This window comes from Clinocottus analis, unplaced genomic scaffold (assembly GCF_023055335.1).
Source record: "Clinocottus analis isolate CAN_PGR_092001 unplaced genomic scaffold, fCliAna1.0.p SCAF_3, whole genome shotgun sequence".
NCBI classification, from domain to species: domain Eukaryota; kingdom Metazoa; phylum Chordata; class Actinopteri; order Perciformes; family Cottidae; genus Clinocottus; species Clinocottus analis.
This window is the reverse complement of record NW_027176042.1, coordinates 23111658-23132364: the sequence shown is the minus strand read 5'-3', so window position 1 is coordinate 23132364 and position 20707 is coordinate 23111658. Positions and strand designations below refer to the sequence as shown.

Here is a 20707-nt window from a genome sequence, read left to right as displayed (position 1 = left end):
CAGGACCCTTGGAAGCATCTTTAGGGCACAGCTAACTTTCTGTAGCCTTGTTAGCTAGTCGGTCTGTCCCTTTAGCTCGTAATCAGTGAAGCAGAACATTGGTAAATCCTGGTTTATAACACTGTAATTCAAGCAGATCAAAATGTTGTCTGATAATAAAAGATGTTCTGGTAAAACACAGCTATAATTGTATAAAATGCAGAGAAATTGAAATCTCTGTATATCTGTTAATAAGTGTATTATAAACCTTGTATTAAGCGTTTATTAATGGATTATAAAGTAACGTTAGTCTCAATATTCAGTTTAAAACAAAACTGATGTTAAGAATGTCTTCAAACTCACATGAACTTTTAGTGTTTAATAAACTAATCTCACTAATCTTTGTTGGTGCTCTGAACAAACATTAATATATATGTATGTATGTATATATATATATATGTGTGTGTGTATGTATATATCTATGTATGTGTGTGTGTGTGTGTGTGTGTGTGTGTGTGTATATATATATATATATATATATATATATATATATATATATATATATATATACACACACAAAGTAATGTAAAGATTATAAATATCTGAATACCACCACACTTGATTTTTTTAAGTAAGAAAACTCATCTAAAACCCTGTAAAATGAATTATCCTTACAGTAAATAATGAAATATGTCTGCAGTTTGAATTTAGGACAAATGATATTTAATTTACTCAATCACAATGTTTTAACACGTTATAGAAACAAATCAATGGCCCACGTTGATTTAAAAGAACAGAAAACAAATAGAAATGCATAAATAAAGACAAAGGAGGCAGGAGAGTAAACCCACATGAAAATATGATTTATTACAAATATGACTGTTATGACTGTTTCTGTTCGTTACTTGTCAGTTTAGTTTCATAAAATACAATATATTTAATAAAATGACTTGGATGTAATCTGCAACCTTGCCACTAAATGTCCCTATCTATACGGCTCCTTTAAAGGTTGAGATTATCCAACTTTATTTAGTTTATTGGACTAAAAAAACAAAAAACTACTCATATAGGAGGAGATAATGCTTATCTTGCTGCCCAAAATTTATCAACATGTCACAACGTAAGAGACTGTGAATAATTATAGTTTAAATGTAAATATATGTCATTACGTTGAACTGTGTATTTGAGTGTTTTGATACTTTCACATTAGTAATAAAGCATTTACAACCGCTCCGTAATGAATAAATAAATACAAAATAAGAAAATTCAACTGTTACCACTATCCCAACAGAGAAATAACAGTTTCTTAATATTTAATTTAAATAAATAAACTCAAACTCAGGATTGACCTGCTCAAAATGGCGGCAGAGACAGGACGTCTCGTAACAGGAAGCGGGACACCAGCTGCGCATGCGCAGTGGCTCATCCCGGGTCCCTGTAAAGATGTCTGAGCAGGCGGGGAGGGAGCGGAGCGGAGGACCCGAAACAAACGGACAGAACCCGCGACTCTCCACAATTTAACCAGTCAAGGTAAGGGAAGGCGGCCGTGCGGAGCCGCTCTGACGGGATCGACCCGCGGCGGAAGGTTTCCGCCTCCAGATGAGCCGCGCTGCGGGTGCGCGCGGCGGCTGAGTTTGTAGCAAACAACAGAAATTATGTGCAGGGACGCGCAGCGCTGTGGCAGGGGCGTGTCCGCCATCTTGTGTAAAGTGGCGCCTTAACGGCAGCTGTCGCTGCGAGCGGAGACCGGGGCGGGATTGCGCCAAAATGGCCGTTAATGACGGGACTCAAAAGACGTCTGTGTGTTTTTAAGTCACTTTTATCCCGGTTCGGACCCGCCGTGGACCGAAACCGCGAGCCGCTGTGTCCGTGTCTTCAGCCCGGGCTCTGGAGAGGCAGCCGCAGCTTTGTGTCGTCCTCCCCCCTCTTTCCCCCCCACACCTCCTTTCACCCCCTCCTCCTCCTCTTCTACTCCTACTCCTTCGTGTTTGTTTTGAAAGCCCACCGGGCGCATGCGCGTTACCACAAGCGCTCGTTCCTGCGTATGAGAAGGAAAACATCTGAAATTATTTAATTGTTTCTCGCGGTGCTTGTATTTTACTGCATATACACAGACAAGGTGTCACCGTAAATATGTACCGATATATTTAAAAAAAAATAAATCAGATTTAAACTGATATTGTTCCGGTTTGCCCTCACAGCCTGCCGGCACTATTTTTCGATCAATCTGATTCATATCCAGACAAATTGCTTTATCTGTTGGCCGTATTTTCAATAATTTTTTTATTTCGTAAAATCTACTAACGTTAGACCTTTTTTTTTTAAAGAAAAAAAGATAATCTGTTTACTATTAAACAGAAACCGATACTGGAGGACCGTGTTTGTCATTTGATCGGAATTTCCTTTCTTTTGATATCCGGTCGATCAGAAGATCGATCTTTGTGAAGTGTTTAAGTTTGTCATTACACGGAGATGAGTTTTATAACAACAAGCGCCTTCAGTTTCTCATTAAAACTAGTTTTATCATGCCGTTACAACAAAACACTCAAAGTATAAGTGACATGATAAATAAACTGAATTGAATAAAGTACATTTTTTGTACATTTTTCAAGACACAAAACCTTCCAGTTCCTCCAATGTCTCCCTTTTTAAAAAAATGTTTGACACACTTGTTCAATTTAAAATGTTCAATACCATAAGTACACTGTTTGATAACCGTTCATTTAAATACAGCATATTAAACTGTGATGCAAGTATACTATTACAACCCTACATTACATTAGGATGCGTTCAGGCTCTGGGAAAACATTAATTATAACGTTTTCAAGTAATCTCGTAAAAAGTGTTAATATATAAACATATAAAGTTTGTTTATAAAGTATTGTTTTCAGTTCTAAGAAGCTTACAAATGCATTTAATCTATCTTTTTAATTAATTTTTATCAATGAAAATGGAATGTTTGTTATTACTTACGTTGTGTGTTTTGATGAAGGAAAACCCTATGAATTACTATCACAAAGTAAAAGGTAACATTTAGTATGTTTGATGGTTTAAATACTGACTTCAGATCTTTGAAATTATTGTTTCCAATTAGATTTGCCCCCTTTAAAAAATATATTTATTTGTGCTAATCCGATCTGTGACTCTAAACTGTGAGTTTTTATACTTTTAAAATTTTTTTTTTACTGTTCACAAAATGAATCCGCCAACAGTCAATGATGAGCAAAAGCAGCGTAGAAGCGTTACAACCATGTACTCAGTATATTAAGTGGACCTAGTCGTTGTGATGTCATTGGCTTGTGGCCCGTCATGAAGCCTCGAGTTCGCCCATTGCCCCATCGCTATCTTGGATCACAGCTGTTGCTATGTTGTTGTTTTTTTTTATCCAATGAATGGAAGTCTCCATATTTGGAAGGAAGATGAGTGAGGTAGAGACGCCGTTTACGGATGTTAGCGGCAGCAACCTGTCAATCACAGTAAGCAACGCCCCTTAAGCGTCCCCTGCTTTATGTTCTATTTGACTCTACATAAACATAATTCAAATAAATGAACATCATGCTGTATTGAAGGAGACTTGAAACTAGAGATTGAGACAGAAACTCATGTTTACAATGTTTACTGAGAGAATACATCAAGAGAGAAGTAGAGTCATTAATATAGACTTCCATACAACCATAAAAGTCGCCCCCTAGTGGTCAGGAGAAAGAATGCAGCTTTAACAAATGAAGCATAAACTTCTATACAACCAGACGAGTCCGATCAGATATGCTCGATCATGCGATGGTAATATAGTTTTCTCATACTTATTAATTATTGTATAATAAATGAAGTCCTCCTCTCCAGGCAGGTCAATGTCATTCTGACGAGCAGCTGAGATGTCCAATGACAGCCAGGTATCGGTGAAGGGGGAGGCGGTCATCATGCCGTCTCCCTCCGGCTCCGCCTCATCGCAAGAACCGCCCCTTTCTCCGTCCACCGCCTCCAAACCACCTGAGCTCCCAGGTAAGCCTGTCTTTGATGCACCCGTCTCTCTCTCTCACTGCCTTGTCTGTCTCAGCTCACCTGTCTCTCTTTCTGACCCGTCCGTCTGACAGATGAACTGGTCCAGGCCGGATGGTCTAAGTGCTGGTCTCGGAGGGAGAACCGACCATATTATTTCAACAGGTTCACCAATCAGAGCCTGTGGGAGGTCCCAGTGTTGGGTCAGCATGACGTCATCGTGAGTAATGACCCCTTTACTTGTTAATGTGTGAGGTGAAAGGTCCTTTAGGTTGTCAGAAGCTGCCTGAGAATCATAATTTTAACTTTTCTTTAGTATCGTTAGTTAGTGTGCAGTTTGTAACTGAGTCCGTCCGTCTGCCTGCAGTCTGATCCTTTAGGTCTGAATGCGGCTTCGGCAGAGGGCGGAGACAGTAATGGTGGTCAGAGGAAGAGGAGGATCTCTGAGGAGCAGGGGGCGGGGCCTAACAGCATCAAAAGAGTCAAGGTAAAAAAAAAGAAGCGGAAGTCTTGGATTACGAGTGGCCGGTGTGCAGTGGATTGTGGGCAACCCGAGTCCTCCTAATTTCCTTTTTTTTGTCTTTTTTTTTGCTCGCAGGTGGAGCCCACCACCCCCATCTCTCCCAGCACCCCCGGGGTCAAACCCTGGAACTCCGCCCCCGAGGAGAAACCAGCCCAACCAGCCACACCCACAACACCAAGCCCCGCCCCCGCGGTGTACAGGCCAGCTGTGTGAGTGTCGAGGCCACGCCCCCTCCCCCTGTTAGCATCTCTAGCTTCTCCCGTTGACAGCATCTTGGAGTCAGAGCTGTGTTACCGAACAACAAACTGTATTTAAAATGTGTGTTGTTGTTTCAGTATCTACTGGGATCTGGACGCCCAGACCAACGCTGTGATCAGAGAGCATCCGCCCGCCAACCACCTGCCCCCCCACCCGGAGATGGAGCTGCTGAGAGCCCAGCTGGTCACAAAACTTCGGCAACACTACCACGAACTGTGTCACCAGAGAGAAGGTAACGGGGGCCTCCACAGAGATCACAGATCAAACTGTTTAGAAACGAATAGCGGTCATCGATCGGGGGCAAGTCCATCTTGAAGTGGGACCTTTTTGTTCACGTCGATAGTGGAACTTTGCTTGGCCTCTTTCGTCACCTTCTATGTGCTGAATGGGAACAGTTTGTAAGTCCGTCTGTTTTCCCGTCTGCGGTTCAGGTATCGATCCGCCCCGGGAGTCGTTCAACCGTTGGCTGCTGGAGAGGAAAGTGATCGACAAAGGTCACGACCCTTTGCTGCCCAGCGACTGCGAGCCGGTCATCTCCCCGTCCATGTTCAGAGAGATCATGAACGACATTCCCATCAGGTACCTGTCTGTCTGTCTGTCACTCAAGACTTCTGTTTTAAAACTGTTTTCATGAGTTTCTATATTGATTGAGTGTGTTGATTTTGTTCTCAGGTTGTCGCGTATAAAGTACAAAGAGGAGGCCCGTAAGCTGCTGTTCAAATACGCTGAAGCTGCCAAGAAGATGATTGACTCCAGGTAGGTTGAAACCGACCAATCGGAGCTTTACCCCGCTAATTACCTCACCAGGGAGCTCTAACCTTTGACCTTTTTTTCAGGCAGCTCGATAAAGAAATATGATTTTCTCTCAATATGTACAGCAACACACTCTTAAGTTAAATATTAACCAACAAGACCGCTTTATCTGCCCTCTGCACTGCTGGGAGCAGAGCAGACTGGAGCCCCAGAGAGGACGGTTAGCTCGTTAGCTAGCTTGACTCCCGGAGCTCCCGCCTGCGCTCCTCCTAGCGAAGTAGCGGGCGAGGAGTGAGGCAGGACACCAGTTCGCATGAAAGCATGGCGTAATTAGCAATTTAGTAGCCAGACGTTAGTTAGTTAGTTAGTTAGTTAGTTAGTTAGTTAGCGGGCTAATTTCAGCGCGCTTTCCTTACCTTTTTTGGGTCGGGTTGACGTTAACCGTTGTATCCGCCGTGTAAGTGGATAGTTGTTCGTCGCTACATTAACCTTTTCATCTGTGCAGGAATGCGAGCCCAGAGAGCCGGAAGGTGGTGAAGTGGAACGCCGAAGACACAATGAACTGGCTGCGCCGAGATCACTCCGCCAGCAAAGAGGACTACATGGTAACCTTTGACGAGCACGGGGTGAAATTTACCTGGTTCCAGACAGGCAGCAAATGCTGAAGTGTCTTAAAACGTAAAAAATCTCTCTCCTGACCACCAGGGGGCGACTCCTCTGGTTGTATAGAAGTCTATATAAATGACTCTCTCGATGTATTCCCTCAGTAAACATGAGTTTATGTCTCTATCTCTAGTTTCAAGTCTTCAATACAGCATGATGTTCATTTAGTAAATGATGGTCATTTAGAGTCAAGTAGACCATAAAGCTTAAGTCAATTAAATTAGTGTGTGTGTGTGTGTGTGTGTGTGTGTGTGTGTGTGTGTGTGTGTGTGTGTGTGTGTGTGTGTGTGTGTGTGTGTGTGTGTGTGTGTGTGTGTAGGACCGTCTGGAGCACCTGAGACAACAGTGCGGTCCTCACCTCACCGCTGTCGCCAAAGACTCTGTGGAGGGAATCTGCTCCAAGATTTACCAGCTGTCTGCAGAGTACAGCCGCCGGATGAGACAGACGCACCTGAGTCTCCTCCAGGACCCCCCCACAGGTACACACACACACACGAATGTAGCCTGAGTCTGCTGCAGGTACTTACACACACACACACACACCTGTGTCCTGGGTCTAACTTGTGTGTGTGTGTTCAGAGGCCAGCGTGTCCCCCCAGCAGTCCCGGCTGGTCTACTGTTACCCGGTGCGTCTGGCGCTGCCCTCGCCGCCCCTCCCCCGGGTCGAGCTGCACTTTGAGAACGACGTGGCCTGCCTGCGCTTCCGAGGGGAGATGGTCAAGGTCAACAGAGGTCACTTCAGCAAACTGGTGAGGAGTTGAAGATGAAGAGACGCACTTTATAGGGGAAACTTCTGCAGAAAGTTTTGGGTTTGAGTGACTGACGGAAGCTCCAAAAGGTATCAACAACGGCAGCTGAAGTCCACCAGCAGAGGGCGACGACGTTGCAGTGGAAAGTGCATTTGTCTCAGTGTCTGTCTGTCTGTCCTATTCTCTGACTGTCTGTCTCTCTGTATTCAGGAGCTGTTGTACAGGTACAGCTGCATAGACGATCCTCGCTTTGAGAAGTTCCTGTCCAGAGTCTGGTGCCTCCTGAAGAGATACCAGGTCAGCTGACTCTCTGTCAACCAAACAGGTTCCCCCATCTGGTCACGACTCTGCCAATTAGTATGTTAACTGTGTGTGTGTGTGTGTGTGTGTGTGTGTGTGTGTGTGTGTGTGTGTGTGTGTGTGTGTGTGTGTGTGTGTGTGTGTGTGTGTGTGTGTGTGTGTGTGTGTGTGTGTGTGTGTGTGTGTGTGTGTGTGTGTGTCTCGCAGGTGATGTTCGGCAGCGGAGCTAACGAGGGCACAGGCCTGCAGGGGGCGCTGCCCGTGCCGGTGTTCGAGGCGTTAATCCGACAGTTTGGCGTTTCCTTCGAGTGTTTCGCGTCGCCGCTCAACTGCTACTTCAAACAGTACGGCTCCGCTTTCCCCGACGTCGACGGCTTCTTCGGATCCAGAGGGTGAGACGGAAAACCCCTGTTTGTTTTCTGTGTGTTTTCCTTAACACCACCAGCATTTAGTATTACAGTATTTAATTCCACCAGTATGTAGTATTACAGTATTTAATTCCACTATTATGTAGTATTACAGTATTTAATACCACCAGTATGAAGTATTACAGTGTTTAATACCACTAGTATGTAGTAATACAGTGTTTAATACCACCAGTATGTAGTATTACAGTATTAAAGTAGTATTATTAACCCTGTCTGTGTGTTTTCAGGCCGTTCCTGTCTTTCTGTCCGGTCAGCGGCTCGTTTGAAGCCAACCCTCCGTTCTGTGAAGAGCTGATGGACGCCATGGTGACGCACTTTGAGGTCCGTCCCTTACTAGTTTGTTCCACACTGGTGGTACCGGTTGGTACTGGGTCTAAACCCGGCTCCACGCTGTGATCCTGCTCTGAACCATGTGTTGAATTAAGTACAAAAACATCAGGGTCTTGAACCGGGCCGTAGGGTTTTGTAGATGCAGGTCAACATATTCTGGTCCGTCTCTTGTCTGCCAGGAACTTCTGGAGAAGTCTTCCGAGCCGCTGTCCTTCATCGTCTTCGTCCCGGAGTGGCGCGACCCCGTGACCCCGGCTCTGACCCGCATGGAGGCGAGTCGGTTCCTACGACACCAGCTGAACGTCCCGGCCTTCGAACACGAGTATCGCTCTGGGAGTCAGCACCTCTGCAAAAGGTAAGACGCGTGTCTTTGTACGCAGTAGTGTTGTTTGTTGCAGCATATGAACTGTGTGTGTGTGAGTGGTGGAAATTTGGTTTAATCATAGAAAGTCATGGAACTCCATTGGTCGCAATGTGTATTTTCTGTGTGTATCTCCAGAGACGAGATGTACTACCGGGCGGTACACGGCACCGCGGTGATCTTCCTTCAGAACGACGCCGGTTTCGCGAAGTGGGCGCCGACCTCGGAGCGTCTGGCCGAGCTGATGGCGGCGTACCGCCCCTCCCCCGCTCGGCCCTCCGCCATGTCCTCTCCCGGCCCCTCCCCTATCACTCCCGGAGACAAAGACTCCGCCCCCAAGACCACCGATAGGACGCAGAGCGGGGTGATGTCGCCAGGTGGCCATGACGATAACAACAACAGCAACAGCAACAACACCAATGACACCACCACCACAAACAACAACAACAACAACAACAGTAGTAGTACTAGTAGTACTAGTAGCAGTAGCAGCACCAGTCCTCAAGAAAAGATGGCTGCTGTGTAAATGGGGCGGGGCTTGTAGTGTGACCACGCCTCTTCACCCGTGTAAAGTTTATCTATTTTTGATCGTCGTCTCGTCTCTTCAGATTGTCCCTCACCAGCACCTGTAGCATCTGTCCACATACCCACAATGCTGTTCTGCACCAGCATTGACCCACCATGTTGGCTTTCACCGTCCCGCCCCCCTCCTCACATCGGCTCTTCTGATTGGTCGAAGCTCTTGACTTCACAGCTTCTGGAGCTTTTCATCCAGCCTGCAGATGAGTCACCTCAAGTTGTGGCTGCCAGTTTAGAAGATGTAGTTGAGCTCCAGCAATAAAAAAAAAAAGACTTTTTCCCTCTGGAAGACATCTGATTGGTCCCCCGCACCGACAGGTTCTCGGTGATTGGTTGACAAAGGCAGCTATCGTTTCTAATGGACTCGTCTTTCCCTTATTGCGTCGGAAAGAATCTTCAGGCCCCGCCTCCTCCGCACGGTAGCACCGCGTTCTTTTTAAGTGGTTGAATGAACCCTCTCCAGTCTGCGGTGCATTGTGGGTAAACTCTTCGCACAGGGCGAAAAGGAGGCGGAGTCAGAACTGGGACTTGTAACTGGTGGGCGGTGACGGACGTCAGACTTCCTGTGGCGTCACTGTTGACCAGGAAGTGTGTCCGTCACCATGTGTGTTAGTCACCAGGTGGAGATGATTTTTAAGTAGAGTTGTGAAGTGTGAGAAGTTAATTTAGGGTTCCTGTTGTGTTTTCGCTGACAGAACCCTGTTTATCACAGAAAGCAGCATTTTTCTCCTCGTATCCAAAACTTTCTGTCATGTTTTTTTCTTGTCATGTTTTTTCGAAAAATGTATTCAGACCTCCTTTGTCTCCTTTTTTTCCTTTTCGTTTCTCTTGTAATAAGACCTTTTTTTGTATGACTTTTTAGTCAAAATGTATGTTTTAAGTGTAATACTCTCAAACTTGCCATCTGGGTTTCTTTTAGGGTTGGACGTGAAGGTGTTTACCAACGAAAAACTTTTAAATACTGAAGAGTATTAAAGGAGTCAGAGACTCCTCACACTTCATAACTCGACACTATGGGATGTAGAACAAGAACTGGACCCCGAACACTTGCTTTTAGTCCTTTAAGAGACCCAAAAACATTGCTAGCATCCACTGGAATGCGGCTGCGCAGTCTAAGTCTGCGCATTGGCGTCTCTCCCTCTGGCTCCGCCCACATACTTTACATAACAGTGACGTCGTATGTTTTTTAAATCGCTTTTCTTGGCTTGAGGACAGTTTTACAAATCCTTAATGGTGGGGAAAAAAAGATGGCGTTCCTTTTCTGAGACGCTTTTTACTTGGGCTTGCGTCCAGTTCTTAGTTTACATCCAGTCTGTTCTCTGATTGGACGAACCCCGTCGACCAATCGGGCGTCTGTCTCCGCGCGACACCAGTTTCTGCCCCCTGGCCGTGTAGATATTGTACAGTTAAACTGATATGAAGTCTGTTGATGTTATTTTCCTCATCTGCTGTTTAAAAATTGATTGGAAACAAAAAAGAAAGAAAGATGTGTTTTCTGTATTATACAGCTTACGATAGTTTGTTTTAAACTAAACCAAAGTGTTATTAAGAAAATCTATATCTTGTATGTAAAAGTAGACGTGTGTATGCATCAGTAATGCTGAAGTCTAACCAGCAGAATACTCCACATTATTTTTATAATTCTCCGCTGTTCTCTTTTCAGTAACTGTTTTTTTTTTAATTATTATTTTTAGGTTTTGTTGTGCATGAAACCTTTTGGACTTAAAATGGCATTCTTACTCCTGAATGACTTTTTTGGGGGGCTACATGGCTTTTCTAGTTTTAGCCGTTAAAGTCCTTTTAAAGGAACAGTCCAACGTTTTGCTATGTTGTGTTTACTGTTTTATGGCGCCATGCTAGCAGTTTCCACCCGTTTCCAGTTTTTGTGCTAAGCTAAGCTGGTTAGACTGTCCCTTTTTTTTTTTTTTTTTTTAATTTTTTTTTTTTAAATATTCCTGGACAGTCAGAAACCCGTTGAATTGAAGATGTTTTATTGTAATTAAGATGACTTTTTCCTCTCTTGGTTACAATTCATTTGATTAGTTTTTTGGTCTTCATGGCTTCTGCGTTTTCATAATTTCAAGAAAACTAATTTTTATGATTTGTATAAAAAATAATTACAAAATATAATTCTTGTAATTGTAAGAAACTGATACTTGCGATAAAAACTTTAATATTGAGAGATCTGTTGCAAGATTTTAATCCCAAAACATTTGTCTTTTTTTGTTTTAAAATATAAAAATAATAAATACAAGGTCTTGTATTTATTAGATAAAGTTTAATATTTATCACATAATTGATTGAACTTCATTTTAAGAAAATATTTCTTGTATTTGTGACATCCGTAGATTAAATGTTTTAAATTATAATTACCACAACTTTCTCTGTTCATAACGTACAGATCTTATAATCGCAGTGAAACGACCAGAAAAAAAGCAATTTAACCACAATTTATTTTTCTCACAATCGCAAAAAAAGAAAGAAGCTCTAATGACAAAGAACTGGTGAAAATACACAAGAGTTCAAGATGGTTACGGTTTTAATGAGGAGATAACGGCTCATGATCACAAGTTGACGCCCACATGTTTTGTCTTTTGCTGAATACAATGTTTCTTTGTAGTCTCGGTTGAAACCGGTGAGCTTTGTGTTTCCTGTAGATTCAGTGAAACCGCTCGAGTCTGGTTTGAATATGAAATGACCGTCGGGTGTGACGTCAAAGCTGGAGAATGTAAATACAGTCTGTCCTTTTATTCCGCCTGCAAACAAAATGCAGCTTCACTCTCCCAGTAAAAACATATCCAACCCAGTAACGCGCCTGTCCCAACTCATCTTTCACACGCTCTGGTCATGTGACATTACAAACAGGAGATCACGAAAAAGGTCAAAGGTCAGGGAACAAATGCACTTTACAAGGAACACACTGGTGGAAGAGAGACTAATTAAAAAACAAATAATAAATATATATAAAAATTATATATATATATATATATATATTATAATATATTATATATACATTATATTATATATATATTATATATATATATATGAATATATATATATATTATATATATATATATGAATATATATATATATTATATATATATATATGAATATATATATATATTATATATATATATATATGAATATATATAATATATATGTATATATATGAATATATATATATATATGAATATATATATATATATATATATGAATATATATATATATATATATATATATATGAATATATATATATATATATATATATATATGAATATATATATGAATATATATATATATATATATATATATATGAATATATATATATATATATATATATATATATGAATATATATATATATATATATATATATATATATATATATATATATATATATGTACACACACACACACGTTTGCGTCATTATCTTACGTGGACGTCTGAAAGAAAACAAGAAAAAAAAGTTAATTTGAGAAATATTTCAATGTTATTTTCATAACTTCCATATGTTGCATTTTTTAAGGCGACTATATTTTCTCATATTTGAGATCTGTAAAAAACAAAGCAGAATAAAGGCAATTATGGAATAAAAAACGGAGAAAATGGTTCTGATCTGAATCTCTTTCATCCATAATGAATAATTATATTGCAAATATTAAGCGTATATCTCCACATATCAAAAGCTTAAAGTATCCGCTAGCTAGTATGAATGATTATTATACATTATAATAATGATAACATTATAAATGACATTAATTTAAATATGTCTTTGGATTCGTGTTAATTGTGCTTTTATTCTGAAGTAATGACCGGAAGCTGGTCGACACCACTGCGAGCTTCGCACAAGCGGAAGAAACGCAATAACAAGTCCGTGTTGATTATCGATTTATCAGTTAATTGATTTAACGTCTCTCGGCCTCTCGGGGTTCGTCCCAGCGACAAAGAACCGGTAAACGAACGCGGTGAACAACCACCGGATAAAAGAACCGGGAAACAGGACTTTGTAACTTCCGCTCTGCTGTTAGCTTTGAGGTTAGCTAACAGCCGCGTTTAGCTCGTTAGCAACCCGGAACGGCTCTAGGATGGGAGCCCATCGCAGCGAAGGAGGCCGGGACTGGCTGGTGCCGGACGGGCCGGAGCAGCCCGAGCAGAGCCCGGTACGGACCACAAGCTAACGGTGCCTAAAGCGCCAAGCTAGCAGAGTTTGTGACGTTTCGTTTGATTGGTCGAATTATGTCACATGACGCCATACGTAAATATTATTGTGATTCTCTACACATGATTATTCTGTAAATATGGTTTTGAGAACACACGAAAATATATTTTAAAAATATTTTATTTGTTCAGTAATATTATAAAATGTCCTTTGTTCAAATATATATATATATATATATATATATATATATATATATATATATATATATATATATATATATATTAATTGCTCTATCTACTCCCTCTAGAAGCCGTGGAACTTGATGATCAAACACAGACAGATACACAGACGAGGACGGCGTTCACACATGGCCGTCAGGTCAGTACTGGTTTATACCGTGTCCTACTCGTGGTTTTTACTGAGTCCTACTGGATTCACAGGTTGTACATTATTTGATAATCCACAGTGAAACTAAACACACTGGTTGGTGTCAGTTCATACTGGTTTAACTGTGTGTGTGTGTGTGTGTGTGTGTGTGTGTGTGTGTGTGTGTGTGTGTGTGTGTGTAGCTACACAGATCCTCAGGTGTCCATGGACCTGCTGAGGGCTGTGCTCCAGCCCAGTTTCAACGAGGACATCATGGCTGTGTTCAAGAAGTACCACAAGGTCAGAGGACACCGTTAAATTTCAGTCTAATTAGTTTGTGTCGCTCAATATCACAAATGACAGGGGCTTCAAGATATCCACAACATTCAACATCCTCTTTCCTTGAACTCTCGCATCGGAAATGGGGCAAAGAAAAGGAGTTTGTGAATAGATGTTGGGACTATGTGGAACAGATGTGGGAACACATGTATGAACAGTTGTGGGTACAGATGGGTCGGTATATGTTCTCATGTCGTTGCTTTTGTTCCAGTTCTTTGAGAAAGCGGCGGAGAACGTGAAAGAGAACGTTGGCGACGACGTTCAGACCGACCAGCTGATCAGAGAGGCCTGCAGGAACGCTCTGGAACATGTGAGATCACTTCCTGTTGTCTAACTCGTGACCCTGCTGGTCATGTGACCCCCCACCCACCCTCCCTCACTTCGTCTTCGCCTGTTTCATCCCACATTGAATGCTCATGAACAGAAATCCAGAGATTGGTTGACACCAGGTGTCACATGACCGGCCGCGGGGGTTCTGACCTCACAACCTTTGACCTCAGGTGTCTGTTGTTGTCATCGTTGTTTCTCTCTGATGTCATCCCCAGGCGAAACAGCTGTTTCCAGAGGCAGAGGTAAATAGGGCGAGGTCAGAGGTCGCTATAAAGGTAGGAACCGACCAATGAAAAATCGCCAGCAACATGTTTTTAATCTGGAACCTGGTCCAGGTTCTGATCTCGTTGTTTGTGTCTCGTCAGAGGTCCAGACCCGCTGCTGATGAAGACTACAGTCAGAGAGGAAGCCCCGTACCCAAGAAGGTACTCTTCACACCCAGATTTCACTCCATGTTTGCTCATGGACATTTGGTTTAAAGTCATGGAAATCCATTGGTCAGAATGTGTATGGACCGGTTTAACTTCCTAACACCGGCTGTAAAAAGCTTATAATAGATGAATAAACCTAAATATTAGGAAGGAGAAACCGGGAACAGAACATCTGTAGTTAATTGACTAGCTTGTGATTGTTGTGTCAACAGCGACGGGCTCGTCCAGGCCCGGTGGCGGCCTCCGATCGACCGCACACCTTCTCCACCCAGTGAGTATCTGAGGGCCGACACATGACATCATCATCATCATCAGTATGCAGGTAGATCACATGACTGACCCGTGTGACCTCCCTTCCTCAGAGTGAAGCTCAAGTCGGATCCGATCAAGAGAGAAGGACCGAAGGTGAGTCGGCAGAATGTTTGTCATCGTTGAACCCGATTGGTCAGAAGTTGAATGTCCCGCCTTATTCCTCACAAAGATCAGTGTGTAAATGTGACACGCATGCAGATGCACATCGTAAAGACGTGTGTGAGACCGAGCAGTGAAGCTGAAGAATCATTATCGCGTGTGTTTTTTTCAGTGGGAGCCATCCAGACTGAATGAAAGCAGCACGTTTGTTCTCGGCTCCAGAGCCAACAAGTGAGTCAACAACATGTAAACATTGCGACATCATCATAGACATTATGTTATGATGACATCATCATATAGACATCATGTGAACATTATGACATCATCATATAGATATCATGTAAACATGACCTCATCATATAGACATTATGACATCATGTCAACTTGCAAACTTGATGACATCAAACATGTCCGTCTGAGCCTACTGTCTGTCTAAACAGAACAGGAAGTCATTGTGTGTTGTGATGTCACTGCAGGGCTCTGGGGATGGGCGGGACCAGAGGACGCATCTACATCAAACACGCCGACCTGTTCAAGGTAAGCCGTCACACGAGTACTCGACCTCAACCTCCAACCCGCGCCACACTATTAAACACTGTGTGTGTGTGTGTGTGTGTTTCAGTACGCGGCGGATGCAAAGGACAAGCAGTGGCTGGCGGAGAGACACCACATGAGAGCGACGGGAGGGAAGATGGTGAGAGGACGAATCCCATGCTGCGAACATTAAGACGCTGAAGTCTCCTACAGACGTCTGCTGCACTTGAACGCATCGTTGCAATGTGTGTGTGTGTGTGTTCTTTAGGCCTACCTGCTGATTGAGGAGGACATCCAGGATCTGTCTCGCAGCGATGAGTATAAGTGAGTCTGACGCCGCTATGCCGTCTGCATGGGAACCAGGTGTGTTTGTGGTTACCGTGGTAACGCGTGTGTGTGTATCTTCAGAGACTGTGCAGACATCAAGATGGACGAGTTGAAGCCGTTTTCAGTTCCTCTGTGGATCGTGGAGAAGATGCAAAGAGCCATGGAGGCTCAGAGAGATGCCGACCCCTGACCCCGCTCCTTCATCACATGACCTCATCACATGACCCCGCCGCCCAAAACAGTGATCATGTCGTTCTTGTTAATGCCGTTTTTAAAAAAGTGAAATAAAAAAAGACAAACCTTGCAGGTTGCGACATCACGTATTTTATTTACAAAAATAAACCAACACTCAAACAGGTTAGTGACATCATCAAAAAGGGGGCGGGGCTTTACTCAATTCCTTCCTGCTTGTCCTTGATGGCGACCCTGAAGCGCTCCTCCAGCAGAGACAGCTCGCTTATCAGATCTGTGATGGCGTTCGTAAACGCTTCCTGTCAAAAGAAAATCGCCGATGAGCCGCTGGACCACGACTCCTCCCAGGTGTGTGTGTTACCTGTGGACTGTAGTCAGATGTGTGTGTGTGCGTTACCTGTGGACTGTAGTCAGGTGTGGTCTGCACTCTGATGACGATCTTGTGTTCCAGAGGATGAGGAACCTTGTAACCAGCAAACAGAACTTGTGGATCCTTCAGCAACTGACTGACAACCCAGACACACAAACATGTCATGACCTGATGTTCCACTTCACAAAGAAGGTTGTGACTTTTACACGCAGCGGTGTAATATAACGTGTAGGCTAATTATACTGAGTTACTTTTATAGCTCTCGAGGAAGCATGGTCCAGTGTATGTGTCTGAGGCTTTTATTGTGAAGGAGAAAACGGAAAGAGAAGCAACAAAGAGATTGCAACAAAGAAATTGCAGACTACTGAACCCCGAGTTATTATTGTATTATAGACAAATACACCTAAATGTGCAGTGGTGGCACCTGCCGATACTATATTCTAAACACATCCGTATCGATCCTGTGACGTAGTGAGTTATTGTCGTCGTGGGCCGCGTGGGCTCTTACGCTCTGATGATGTTTCCCAGCGTGTGGTCCTCCTTGTTCAGCGTGAACAGGCAGGCGTTGGGCACTTTGGTGTCTTTGCTGATGCTGATTTTCTTCTCTCCTTCGAACAGGAGGAACGACTCGAAGGCGGGAGGCGCGTTCATCGTTCCTGAGCTGAGCACTGAGCGCCGACCGGAAGGCAGCCGGAAACGAGGCTCCTTCAAAACAAGACAACTTCCGGCTTCTTCTTCTTCTTCTTGCCGTTACCGCCCCCTGCTGCTTAAAATATATTATTATTATTTTATACTCATATTATCATTGTCCAAATAATATTATTATGAATATATCATCGTATTATACTATACTCCTATATTCTAAGAATTAAATATAAAAATAAAAAATATACATTTTTTACATATGTATGTATATATATGTATATATATGTATATATATATATATATATATATATATGTATATGTGTATATATATGTATATATATATATATGTATATATGTATATGTGTATATATATGTATATATATATATATGTATATGTATATATATATATATACATATATATATATATATATAAAATTATAATAGTCCAAGTAATAATAATATTATCATGTTATATATATTATACTCTTATGTTCTACGAGTCAAAATTTTATTACATTTTATTTTGTAATATATATATATATATATATATATATTTATAATTTTATATATATACATATATATATATATATATATATATATATATTAATATCATATATTATACTCTTATATTATAGTCCCAATGATATTAAAAAAACAAAACCTAGCACATTGTGTCCATCTTGCTGCGTTAAAGAAGCTGTCACACCACCATACATTAATTGTAAAGTTTAAATATTTAAAAAAAACAAAATGTTATTGTGTATTGTTATGCACCTTATATTGTCCGAGTCCTTGTATGTGTAACATACTAAACATATGTACTTATGTATTCTACATACTACATAAAAATACAAATAAATAAGCTAATATACAAATAAGAATATAAAAGAAACACAAAAAGTTTGTTTTTGACTCTCAACTCCGTGACGCTTCGTGAAACGCACTTCCGGGCGTTTCCTCTTGTCCAATCACATCGCTGTTCCCCCGGTGCACGCCCTTCTCATTGGCTGAGCAGCACGACAGTTTGTTTTTAAACGCCGGGCGCCGATTGGCTCCGAGTGTGAGGAAGCGCCGGTTTAAACAAGGAGGGGGGGCGGGAGCGAGCTCAGTTTGAATCAGCAGCTCGAGCCGCGAACACCCGACGCGCGACACGGTGAGTCAACCAGCTTATATATACGACATACACAACTACACATCTGCATTGCGTTTGTTCCGCGTGTACCCGTCGATACACAGCAGCAGCGGCTGTTGCATGTCTCATTCGTGCTTTAAAATAAACGCCAACCTTTGAGATAATCCTCCGTGGCTACAACATCCGGTTGCGGATGCGCGCACACGTGACGACAGCTGCTGTTGGCTCTCGACCATTTAAAGGGAGAGCAGCTCTTCGTCCCCGCGGTGTGAATGCCCGGTGCGTCAGCGTCTTTGTCCCGCTGCGGCTCCGTCCGTCTTGTCGGTCTTGACCTGCCTCGTCTCCCCTCTTGTCCCAGCAGCAGTGAACGCACCATTCTTCGCACTCATCATGGCCTCCCAGAACATGGACCCCGCAGCGGCAGCAGCCTCGTCCACGGCCGCCCTGAAGGGCAGCGAGAGCGGCGGCAGCGCGGCCAGAAGCTCGGTGTCCAAACGGTGAGACTCCAACCACGAACATGCCGGTACCGACTGCAAAGACCCACACTATACGAGCTGCAGTCTCACTGTCAGCAATAGTTATTCTGTCTGTATATTTCAGTTACTTTAGATTCTGTACTGCTTTTTTTAAAATATTAATGCTTATTCATAATAATTGCATTGAACTTGTTTATTTTTTACTCTGTCTCTATGTAACTTGAATCCCTTCAGTCTGAGACATTAATGCAGTGTTTTTAGTTGTTAAAGCATAATGTACTTATCGTATATTCACTTACTGGTAATTGATGAGTTTAATGTACTGACTTTGTCTCAACACGAGCAGAAAAACGTCTTGTTAAGTGTGTTTACAAATCTGTTAATGCCGAGACAAAGTCAATAAATACAAATGCATTGGGACATAAAGATGTGGGTCGATGCAACACTAACCATAAAGTCGTCCTTGTGTGTCTGCAGGCTGCAGCAGGAACTCATGACTCTGATGGTGAGTTTATATCTTATATATATATACACACACACACATACACATCAGTGGCGGGCCGTGGTTTTAGACCTAAGCCTTCAATGAGTGCTGTATAGTCCACATCACGGGCGGACTGGGGGGGAAAGTGTCCCTGGAGTTATTCTTACAGACCGAAACCACTCAATACACTGCATGCACATACAGTCCACAATGTGTGGACCCACTCTGCAGCAGACACCCAAACTGACACGCATACACGGGTGATGACATCACGTGACCTCTCTCTGTTGTTGTCGATTGCAGATGTCGGGTGATAAAGGGATCTCGGCGTTCCCAGAGTCAGACAATCTCTTCAAATGGATCGGGACAATCGACGGCGCGCAGGAGACGGTACGTTGGCATAGAGGGCTGCAATTGGCTGATAAGTAGCGATGGTGATCATGTGACGGCTGCACTGTAAACAATCCCACGATCCAACAAGCTCACACAAACAAAAGTTTTTTTATACCGCTGTAATAATAATACGTTTACCTGTCTGTGTGTCTCAGGCGTACGAGGGTCTCAGGTACCGGTTGTCTCTGGAGTTTCCGGCTGGTTACCCGTACCAGGCGCCACGTGTGAAGTTCATCACGTCCTGTTTTCATCCCAACGTGGACGAGCAGGGTTTCATCTGCCTCGACATCCTGAAGGACAAATGGTCGGCGCTCTACGACGTTCGCTCCATCCTACTGTCCATCCAGAGCCTGCTGGGAGGTAATGTAGTCTCGTCCGGCCTTCGTTGACAATATTTAAACATCATTAATGCAGAAAACCTCAAAATAGTTTTCATCTTAAATGCACGTTTGCACACTTTTTGCTGTTTTCCTTATTCTTTATTGCATCATGTTAAAAAGTAGTTTCCAAAGGCAACTTGACAGCCATTACTGTCAACGTGTTGATGTCCATTTGCGTAAACAACACGTTGATGTTTGTTTCAGAACCAAACAACGAGAGTCCGTTGAACACAAATGCCGCCGAACTCTGGGATGACCAAGAAGGTAAGAGGCTGCCGTTGCATTCGCTGACATCACGTGAAAATGGTGTTGCATTCGCTAGCATCGCATCAGAACACTGTTAGCTAACAGCGTCAGAAGGCTGTTCTCATCTCAAAGGCGCCCAATACGTTCGAAAAGTTGTAAAATGCACAGCGAGAGGTCAAATATTTGGTCTGTCATTCAAACTGAACTGTAACGCCTCCAGAACGCAGCTGCACAACAGATCAGATGGGAAGCAGTGGCTGATGGGGGATATGTTTCTAACGGGCTGTTTTTTCTCTTTCAGCCTTTAAAACTCATGTACATTCGACCTTCCAGAATTGAAGCAGCTCCACATTTTATTCTTCCTTCTCTTGTTCTGTCCATTTGCCTTCTGTGTTTGTAAAATATTTTTATGTTTGTCCACCTTGCTGTATCAATAAAGTTCTTAATGCAGCGCTCTGACTCGCTTTATTGGACCGCAGCAGCAGAATCTGTTGGTTAGATTTCACTTGTACATTGTCTAAAAGCTTTTCTTTTTTACATCAAAATGTAGATAAGTAAATAAGATAATCAAA

The 20707-nt window shown here is 42.7% G+C and overlaps 4 protein-coding genes across 7 annotated transcripts; 3 read left to right on the top strand and 1 right to left on the bottom strand.

Annotated features, from left to right (window-relative positions):
* The first annotated feature begins 1416 nt into the window (after positions 1–1416).
* Positions 1417–11732, top strand: pcif1 (phosphorylated CTD interacting factor 1). Of its 2 annotated transcripts, none has more exons than XM_068594950.1 (16): positions 1417–1509; positions 3823–3981; positions 4074–4198; positions 4346–4465; positions 4577–4710; positions 4837–4991; positions 5191–5338; positions 5432–5515; positions 6018–6117; positions 6495–6654; positions 6755–6924; positions 7135–7221; positions 7432–7616; positions 7880–7973; positions 8162–8337; positions 8482–11732. In XM_068594950.1, the coding sequence occupies exons 2-16, from the start codon at positions 3855–3857 to the stop codon at positions 8867–8869; spliced, it is 2253 nt and encodes a 750-aa protein (XP_068451051.1). In that variant the 5' UTR covers positions 1417–1509; positions 3823–3854; the 3' UTR covers positions 8870–11732. The 2 variants fall into 2 exon arrangements, with proteins under 2 accessions (XP_068451051.1, XP_068451052.1); XM_068594951.1 differs by lacking the exon at positions 1417–1509 and adding an exon at positions 3363–3455.
* Positions 11733–12745: 1013 nt separating this feature from the next.
* LOC137796521 (deoxynucleotidyltransferase terminal-interacting protein 1) lies at positions 12746–16123 on the top strand. 2 transcript variants are annotated; one of them, XM_068594501.1, is made up of 13 exons: positions 12746–13080; positions 13390–13457; positions 13649–13745; positions 13996–14094; positions 14330–14389; positions 14480–14539; positions 14758–14816; positions 14908–14950; positions 15129–15187; positions 15433–15493; positions 15579–15650; positions 15759–15814; positions 15899–16123. In XM_068594501.1, exons 1-13 carry the CDS (start codon positions 13006–13008, stop codon positions 16005–16007), a joined length of 918 nt encoding a protein of 305 aa, XP_068450602.1. In that variant the 5' UTR covers positions 12746–13005; the 3' UTR covers positions 16008–16123. The 2 variants fall into 2 exon arrangements, with proteins under 2 accessions (XP_068450602.1, XP_068450601.1); XM_068594500.1 differs by having other exon boundaries at positions 13387–13457.
* On the bottom strand, positions 16119–17141 carry polr2j (RNA polymerase II subunit J). The gene is made up of 3 exons (XM_068594504.1): positions 16888–17141; positions 16407–16515; positions 16119–16308 (listed from the first exon to the last, which is right to left on the bottom strand). The coding sequence occupies exons 1-3, from the start codon at positions 17028–17030 to the stop codon at positions 16207–16209; spliced, it is 354 nt and encodes a 117-aa protein (XP_068450605.1). The 5' UTR covers positions 17031–17141; the 3' UTR covers positions 16119–16206.
* A 928-nt stretch (positions 17142–18069) lies between these two features.
* On the top strand, positions 18070–20586 carry ube2c (ubiquitin-conjugating enzyme E2C). Of its 2 annotated transcripts, XM_068594502.1 has the most exons (7): positions 18070–18177; positions 18518–18653; positions 19110–19137; positions 19420–19506; positions 19665–19869; positions 20094–20153; positions 20437–20586. In XM_068594502.1, exons 2-7 carry the CDS (start codon positions 18547–18549, stop codon positions 20472–20474), a joined length of 525 nt encoding a protein of 174 aa, XP_068450603.1. In that variant the 5' UTR covers positions 18070–18177; positions 18518–18546; the 3' UTR covers positions 20475–20586. The 2 variants fall into 2 exon arrangements, with proteins under 2 accessions (XP_068450603.1, XP_068450604.1); XM_068594503.1 differs by lacking the exon at positions 18070–18177 and having other exon boundaries at positions 18336–18653.
* The last annotated feature ends 121 nt before the right edge of the window (positions 20587–20707 follow it).